The 9,177-nt window shown below is 39.2% G+C and overlaps 1 protein-coding gene across 1 annotated transcript; it reads right to left on the bottom strand.

The window, feature by feature from the left end:
• Window positions 1-793: 793 nt before the first annotated feature.
• rnf167 (ring finger protein 167) lies at window positions 794-8,870 on the bottom strand. The gene is made up of 10 exons (XM_073479814.1): window positions 8,634-8,870; window positions 6,489-6,619; window positions 6,304-6,384; window positions 6,080-6,217; window positions 5,912-5,999; window positions 5,701-5,791; window positions 5,441-5,546; window positions 4,204-4,297; window positions 3,923-4,003; window positions 794-3,420 (listed from the first exon to the last, which is right to left on the bottom strand). Exons 2-10 carry the CDS (start codon window positions 6,591-6,593, stop codon window positions 2,996-2,998), a joined length of 1,209 nt encoding a protein of 402 aa, XP_073335915.1. The 5' UTR covers window positions 6,594-6,619; window positions 8,634-8,870; the 3' UTR covers window positions 794-2,995.
• Between the last annotated feature and the right edge of the window lie 307 nt (window positions 8,871-9,177).

Genomic DNA, 9,177 nt, shown 5'->3' with positions numbered 1-9,177 from the left:
AAATCCATTTATTATTTTTAATGGAAGCACCTGTAACCTGTTGTGGCTCAGCACACTGTGGGCAGCTGAAGGAGACGGTGCAAAATGCACTGAGTTTAAGGGTAACTCCACCAATTACTGTGGAGGTCTTGGGGAGTACTACTGCATATGTGAAAAAAGACTCCAGGGGAAGCAGCATGTAATGTAAAAAGGTGTGGGGAAAAAAGGCGATATCTCTGGTTCTGATGTTTCAATTATAATCACTTGTTTTTAAACCTTCCATAATGAGTCCAACAGTGTTACAGAAATGCAACACGGACCGGTGGACTGCTTTTCAAAGCCTGGCTCCTACTTTACCCACAGTGCAACTTAGCCAGAGTGACAGTACTGTAGGCAATTTATAAGATTAGAAGCAGCTTCCTCTGGAGCCACTAAAGGCTTTATGCAACTTTTTTTTAATTAACATATGCAGTAGTCGTAGTAGTAGTAAAATTGGTGGTTACCCGTTAAGTATCTCTATAGGTAAGTGTACACTCTCATTGTAAATGTAGTATTCTGAGAGTAGAATGAACAAAATCCTTTGATTAAAAAAGGATATTCAATTATTTTATTAATAATTTCTGTTAACAATTCAGCAATTTTATCAACATTCTGTATAATAATTATTTGATGTTAATTTCAGCTTTGATATGTATCTATACATATTTAAAAATAACAACATTATGCCAGTATTTTCTTTATATTGGCTTATTGAATACAGGCCATTGTAAGGAAGTGTCCGTCTTAATCTAAACAAAAGAAAGTGGCACCACAGTCCCGTTTCAGTATCATTTAATCTTCCACAAATCACACATTAAATGCATCTTTCCACAGACTGTGTTTAGACATCCTAAGGATTCCCAAACCTGCATTATACATGGAAATTATACTTGACACTGTACATTTATTTAGTATTTAGTATTTGAATGTGATAAACTAGGCACATTCTAAAAGAAGAAGGGAAAAGAATCAATGAATCTGGGGATTATATTTTTTCATTCATTTCAGTTAACAGTCTCTAAAATCGAGACATAGAGAGCAAAAACAACAAAAAAAGTACAGTACAAAAAGACATTTGAAGCATACTGTAAATAGGAAAACAGCTGTTCTATTTTACAAGACAGACTATTGCCAACAAGTCCCAATCAGACCTTGATAGTGTGGAGTCTTTTCATCGATCATCAGTCAGATATAAAGATGGAATGTATTGATTTCAGTCCTACTGCTTCAGACAAACAAGACATACGTATTGTTTTATCCTTTCCTCTGTTATCATACATAGTTATGGTGTTTGGGGGGATAGGTTTGTTCCCCTCTCTGATGTGGTATAGAAGTTTATAGTTGAAGTTATACAGTAGGACGAGTTATTTCAATCGATGAAACAATTTTTAAAACATCTGGAGCACTTGTTTTTGCTGTAGAGGACAGTGACTTTAAAGTTCCACACCCCATAAGGTTATTAAGCTATACATTAAAAACAAAAATTCCAGTTATGATTTTATGATAAAGGTAAAAGCTGTGCATTTATTTATGTGGAGCAGTGAAACAGTTTGGCTAAAACAACTTTTTAAGTTTTCTATTTGTACTGCTCTTTATACAAATCAACAGCATGGACCTCGCAAAGGTCATCTTATAAAGTAGAGAAACAAGCCATATCTTGTTTCTCAGCCGTCGAGCGAAAGGTGCAAATCAAGCAAAGTGTTGGCTGGCTATCTGTATCATCACTAGCACTAAACATGTGGAAACACAGGCGTTCTCTTTCTTGTTCATCAAAACAAATCTGGAGCACACACAGTTTCAGACACGGAACTAGATCAACAGTATCATCTACAGCTAGACAAGAGGAAAACAAAAGGAGTGTGAATCCTGTCCCTTCAATTTCCCAACATTTAATTTAACATACACATGTACATCAAGGCCAATGTAAGGCCAATGTAAGGCAATGCTCTTTTTTCCGAAAAACACCTCCAGGGTCCCATGAATCAACATGTTGTCATTCTGTTGTGTATAAAAATGGAAAAAAAGCCTATTAAATATTCATGAACCTATATTGTACTGATTTAAAAAAAGGTATAACAATTCATAAAACCAAAGCCTATTATTTATTCTCGCTATGTTATTCACTTACAATACCAACTGACCTTTACTTAGTTGCTATAAACCTGAGTTTGTTCAACTTGACAAACTGGATAAAGCTAAAAATATGTTTCTTAAACTGACCACACAGTATTTTCGATAACAATGTGAAAGCAGCAGAAATGTATAACATCTTTGCGATATTCTATGATTGCGTAATTTACTGTGGTTTTGAGAACAATCTGATATTTCAAAGAACTGAAATATAGCTATTAAAAAGTGTGAAAAGAGAGCCAAGGGGATTAAAAAAATAAAATGAAGACAAGCATTTCCTCTCGACTTGCATATCGTTGTTAGGGAACGAGTCGAAGCTGGAAAAAAGGACTGTCAGATATAAAACAATTATTATAAAGACAACAGAGAGTCTTCAGACTGCACTAACCTTACTTAAAACCTCACATGGAAAACCTAGAAGATCCACTTTGAGTGCGAGCACAAAATTTGTTCTGTTTAGCAACACAGGCTTCATCTACTAGTCACACTCTTACTCTACAGCACATCATATTACTGAGATGTGTAAGTGGCCCATTTATTGTGTGCAGCACTAGTGGTTAGGTCAAGTTATGAATTAAAACATGCATTAAAAAAGACGGTCCAAGGACAAATATTGGAGTGAATGTGTGTAGAAGTAATTCTCAATGTTGGATTTTGGTAAAAATCGATCAATGCATGTGCTGCATGTGCTTTGACACCAACAAGTAGACCTCCTCTGGTTACTGGGTAAAAGATTCTGTTACTATAAATGTCTAACTAACCACAAATCTGAGTTTATCAGTGTGATAACAGTACGCCCGATGACAAAGACCCTTTTAAGTAAAACTAAGTAATCTCTTTCCAGTCATCAGATCTCCACTCTATCCCTACCAATGAGCTGAGCAGTGTCGTCGTCAGTGTGGTGCCTGTCCTCTCCTGCGTCATCGCTTTCTGAGTCTGTGTCCTCCAGGGGGGAGTGGTAGCCCTCAAAGCCCAGGATGGGCGAGTCGCAGTGTGCAGGGGAGGCGAGGCACTGGGCAGTGGTGGTGGTGGTGGTGGCTGAATAGGCCCCTGGGCTTCCTGTGGGGGACCCCGGGTTGGAGGGCCGGAGCAGAGGAGTGCGTTCCGAGTCTGCTTCACCCTCTGTCCCTTCTTCCTCCCCACGACCCCCAGTTTCATCCTCAGACTCGGACTCAGAGTGCTCTGTGTTGCTCCTAGTGACGCGCTGTTTGCACACAGGACACGTCTTCTTGGTCAGTGTGAGCCACGGGTCTACACACTTGCAGTGGTAGGCTGAAAAGCAGAAATTAAGAATTTAAAGGTTTTTTGTTTGTTATGTAGAGTGAATAAACAAATATCAAACATTATCGGACGAGGTTATTGAAAGGGCCTCACGTGATCTTTAAATTCAGCCTCAAGTTAAAGTATACAGTTACTATAGGTTTGGTAGCATACACTGCTCGAGGCGTCCAGGTGTCACAGAGGGAGATGTGTTTGACAGTGTTTTCACGGATGGAAGCTCCATTGAACATAATTGCTTGTGTTCACTGATGGGACTTCTCCTGACTCATGTGTCTACAACGTCTCAATATATCTACACTAACCCAGGCCAAGATTTCACTTGGAGTATCATATTGTACTTTTTAAAAGGTACATTAAGTAATAGACAATAGGGTATATTCATGCACTTAATGTGAAAATAATACAAAGGCTTGTTGCTGAATGTGTGGTAGAAGTATTTTTCCAAATGTATCCTAACATGCAAATCTCATAATAACAGCACTGAAATATTTACCATGTGAACAAGGTAAAACTCGCAGCTTGTCTCCCTCTTCATACTCATCCAGGCAGATTGCACACACATCATAGTCATCCCCTGAAATAAAGGAGAAAAGACATCAAATTAAACCATTCAAAATTAAGAGAACGATTATAAATTTAATTATTTTCCAAAATTAGTAACAATTCAGCATAAGAACCTGTTCTATGAGAAGAAATCGCCACGGATGATAGAGGAAACTTTATAGACTAAAAGCAAAGTAGTACAGTTCAGTAAAAAGGATACAATATCTTTACCTTTACGGAACCGGTGTGTTGGAATCCGCTTCAGTTGCTCCTTAGACAATCGATTTTTTCTCAGCCTCTTCCTGTACTGTACACATCGTATAATCTGAGCAATACAAAAAGACAATGTTACTGATGGCATCAGAATTACATTGACACTCAACATGGTTGGATGGGCCCTAGACCCCAGGGAAGTAAGTTAGGAGCTGATTCAGGGCTTAAATTTAAAAGTATGTGTCTAGTGAGTAAATATAACATGTCAAGGGGAATATTAGCAGCCTCTAGCTTTTTCTGAAATACCATTAGGATATTATTTTACAAGACAAAGAGGCATATTCAAGGCTACGCCTCTGCTACCCATGGGCCAAACAGTCTAAAGTCTTGAACAGCCTGTTCAAGGTGAGACTGTTGCACCACTGGTCCCCTTCCCTTTCTTTATAAAAAGGTACAAAGGCAGAATAGGCATTGTTGTTCCACCTCTAAGTTGGCAGTGGAGGTAGTAACAGTGCTGAATCAACGTCAGTGTAAAAAGAGTGAGCCAGCAAGGTGTGACGGTTTAGACGAGGTGTAATGTGCAAGACACACAACAGGGAGATTTCAAAAGCAGCTAGCGGCAGTTAGCAGCTAAGTCAAAGAAGAACAGCAGCGTGCAAACAGGGGAGACAATGCAAGGTCAGGGAGCCTCTTACCCTCTCAGTAGAGGACCAGATCAACCACCATATAACAGGGACAGTGGGTCATCGTTATTGCCATATTATGAAATTGTTATTGATTAGGAAGCCTAATACACATACACATCGTGTGTTACATGTCACACTAGACACCAATGCTGTTGTGTAACACGTCATGACAATCACGCCTCTTGTGCTTGCCAACACTAGCACACTGTTTTATATCGCGGACCGAAATAAACACAAAGCCAGCGTAAAGAAGGGTAAAAGTTTTTCCATGGTAGCAGGATGCTAATCGTCCTCTGCAGAGCGAGAGGTACGCCTTACCATTCACTAATGGAGAGCTAGGTTAAAGAATTTCTCAGTGAGTACTACTAACACTGATGTTTATTGCTTTTCCCACTTAGCTAATGCTAAGTGTCCCAGGTACCTATACTTGTTTCTCCAAAAACCTCCCCAGGAAAAATTTTTTATTTTATTTATTTATTTATTCATTTTTAAAGGTAGGTATATTAAAGATGGGCAACATTCAGCTTAATAAAACTCCCAAGGAGGCACAGCATCATGTGCATACTTACCAGAACGACACACATCACAATAATGATCATTCCGACTACTCCAGTGAAGGGAATAAGGTAGTACGAGAGTGGAAAAGCAAACTCCGGCTTGAGGATCACATAAGCCCTGCAGGCCAAGAAGACAAACAAGGAAAAAGTCAATGTGTATTAGACCATGCAAATCTAATGCTGACTGTTGGTGGGTTTGGTTTTGATTATTGTTTAGTTCAAAAAGTTTTTCAGAAATCAAGTTTAAACAAATGGCAAAATGTTTCACTCACCCTTGTTCTGGAATTATGAACTTCCTGAGAATTTGGGAGGCGTAGTAGCTGGTGAATACAGAGGGGATCTCAATCTCCTCAGCAATAGTATCTGGAAAATAAAGAAACAACAAGAAGAAGATTTTAATTTAAAGGTATTTCAGTAAGATTGTACGAATATGTAATGTTTGATATGGTACACATTTAAAAAAAAAAAAAAAAAAGGAATTACCATTGCTGTAGTTCATATTGAGCAGGGTATCTGAATACATGTTGTGAACTACTGCAGCACTGAATCCAGCTTGCTGTGCATGCAACACCTGAAAAACAGTTCCTCGCATTAGACCAGTTTCCCTCACGGACACTACAACATACTCAATATCAGTCAGACATTACTGACCTTTAAATCAAAATTGCAATCATAGCGTCGAATGAGAGCAATGAATTTGGTGGTGTTGGCATCGTAAGATGGTGGCAATGGAGGAGGAGGGTCCATTGCTGTACAACCATTAAGTGGACGGGACACCACCAAAACTCCCTTTCACACAAAGAAAAAAAAAACATCATTATAAAGCATTTAGACTGCTATTTTTCTGTATGCACTGCATTCTCCAATACTCTCACCATTAGTCCATCCTTAGGAAGCGGGGCACCAAACAAGGCGGGCAGGTCCTCAAATAACATGGAGGTCATATTGCTATAATGCTGCCAAAACAATAAACACATAAGGACCAACATAATCTCTCAGAAGAATCATATTACAGCTGAAGTTTTCACAGTCCATGAGCTAATGCTCCAAGGTTACTTACAGCATAGATATAGGCATGTGTGGGTGAGAGAAGCAGTACGCTGCAATATAACACTGTAAGGACACTCCATCGAGCTCCCACGCACCACACACCAGTGTGAACCATCCTCAGTCACTTACAGTTGCACTAAACTGTGGAAAAGATAAGACAGAAGCACATAACAATCAAGAGGGAGTAGTCAGATTCAGGTCTCAGGCTGAAGCTGATTGTACAGTTCGATCGCAGCCTGCCATTAGCATACTAATGCTAAACAGACAATTCAGGTGTTAAGACTGTGTAAATGCATACATGAATATGCAAATAAGGGGCTGCAAACAGGCTCGTCGGCATGCACTGACGAGAAAACCTATGCGAAGTAGTTTTAGGAGTGACTGTTATTCTGTTAAACTGCGAGAATGCAAATGGCCTCTCAAGACAAGGCTTTTACAAACAACAGGGCAAATTAAGCATAAAACAATGAATGCATCGTATTGACTTTTGACTGTAGTCACCACAGATTTGCTTTTAGAAATGTTGTGCAAAGTAACCCTCTTAATGTTGTTATCTAAACATGGTTAAAAATATCCCTTAAACTTTTGGCAAAGTGTATTAATTTGTTTTTGCGTTAAGTCTTTAATCGATCACCTGGTCTCCAAATCCCTGTATTTCTTTAGCTGATTATATCCTCTTTAAATATCAATGTTGCCACATTTACGTTGAGTTCACTTCAAACAAACAAAATAGAGCGGCAGCCAATGTACATGTTTATGTGCAGCAAGCTCTTCAGCTCTGTTAGTCTGGATTACTTTTTGGTTGTTGTTTTGTTGTCATTTTTCTACTAAGTAAGCATGTAGCAATAATCTGTCTTTTACATTATTCTTTCAGGTTAATGCACACAGTCAGGAAACATTTGCTCACATAAAGCATAAGGATTTTGCTGCCAGCTTTCTTGTTCAAAATGCAAACAACTTCCAAGTGCATAGTATTTATGAGCCTTAGTCCAGAAGCAGTGTGAGGAAAGTGTTAACAAAAACCTTCCATTCACATTCCAGTGCATCTCATGCTTTGCAGAGGTACTTACAGGTTTTACTACAAGACCTGACTACAACCCTGTTGGCCATTTTGTTTACAAATACAGGCAAATTAATGTGTAATTAAAGTCGATAAGATAATTCAGTTCAGCAATTGAGCATTACTCTCCTCCCATGTAAAGAGATCTCAGGAGAACCAGGGGTCTGAACTGAGAGTCTGCTAGTCAACTTGATTTCAAGTTGATTTTTTTGTAATAATAGTTCAAAAACTTCTTACCCCAGATCTGGTTAGCGCTGCGGTTTATGTTTGTCCGAGTAATTAACTTATTTATGTAACGTTACAGATAATCAGGGTTAAGAAGCAAACTGCATTAGGACGAGATGAGGTAAAATAAGCGCAGTGCTCAGGTTATTTGTGCTTGGAGGCAAGATGTTATCACAACAATGAAGGACAAGTTCACGTGCCATGAGGACTGTAAATAGGCTAACTTACTTTATGGCCTTACTTATCAAGTTGCTCCATGTACTCTGCCTCCTCTTTGTACTATCATAGAGACATGCATTTTAAGCCGCCCACAGAAAGTTAGCGAAGAACAAATCTGTTCCCGTTTTGTTACATCTGTCGCAATGCTAAACCTGGTAAATATGTAGCTAAAGCCATTTCCACACATCATCCCGAGAAACATTACTAAGCTAGCTAGCGATATTACCTCGATTCCCGACAGGCGATTAAGTAGTTAGGTAACTTACATTTAAGTACCCTGACACGCTGGACTGCCATTAGTATTTCACTCAATTATTAAAAACCTCTGACTGTATTCTGTGAGAAGAAGAAAAAAAAACAATAAAGAAAAGATATTACAAGTCATCGGGGTAATGTTATTGTGTTGTTAGCTAGCTACATACCGTAGTACGTGCTAAAATAGGGACCTCGAAGGTTGTGATCTAATTGAAGTTTCTCATGTGTGTCACTTCAGTTTCTCACATGTCGCCGCAAATCACTTTAAGTTTTCTCTACAACATCTCGCTACGTTCTCGACAATCCTTTAAATCCAACAGAAAACGACAAAAACAGGGAGGATTAACGTTGGCTAAGCTAGCTGACGTTTAGCTACTGTTAGCAGATGTTACGTACCAGTTAAGCAGTCACAGTGACAGATTCCTATGCGTCGTCTTTGTAGTCCGTGTACATCGTATTATACACGGTTAGTGGTGTGTAAACAATTAATGTGTTTTTCCAGTACACCAGACACTTTTCCTGTATGTTGATTTCCAAAAGTTGCGCTAGTTCGCTGCTAGGTTTGTTTGTTATTGCTTCTTGCTCTCTGGTTCCTCTTGCTGTTGTGATGGAGGATTGACTCACCAGCATCGTGGCCCACAGTGCCACCAGCGACCAAAAGGAGGTACAGCAAGGAACAAAATGTCCTGACCTGCAGGCCTCATGTTCTCCATGCGCATTGCAAGCTCTTGGCTTTCTTTTGCTCACCTGTGGTTTACGTAAATCTGAAATGGCAAACCTAGTAGACACAAAATTTTAAAAGTCTGTAATTGTGTTATCTTGTAGAGTATGTCTGAAAAAGAGAATGCACATATTCAGGATTGTCAGTCTGCATTTCATAGGAGCAGAGGGTGACAGGCACCGACCGGTTTCCCTGCATTCAAAGAACCAGATTACAATC

This window comes from Pagrus major, chromosome 13 (assembly GCF_040436345.1).
Source record: "Pagrus major chromosome 13, Pma_NU_1.0".
Classification (NCBI taxonomy): Eukaryota; Metazoa; Chordata; class Actinopteri; order Spariformes; family Sparidae; genus Pagrus; species Pagrus major.
This window is presented reverse-complemented; position numbering and strand designations above follow the sequence as displayed.

What these genes read in the sequence shown, in the direction of transcription:
- rnf167 (XM_073479814.1), bottom strand. Translation starts at nt 6,593, where the DNA reads ATGGTTCACACTGGTGTGTGGTGCGTGGGAGCTCGATGGAGTGTCCTT. An exon ending in TTCCTAAGGATGGACTAATG is followed by an intron (nt 6,218 to 6,303) that starts GTGAGAGTATTG and finishes TTTGTGTGAAAG; the next exon opens with GGAGTTTTGGTGGTGTCCCG. An exon ending in AACACACCGGTTCCGTAAAG is followed by an intron (nt 4,004 to 4,203) that starts GTAAAGATATTG and finishes CCTTTATTTCAG; the next exon opens with GGGATGACTATGATGTGTGT.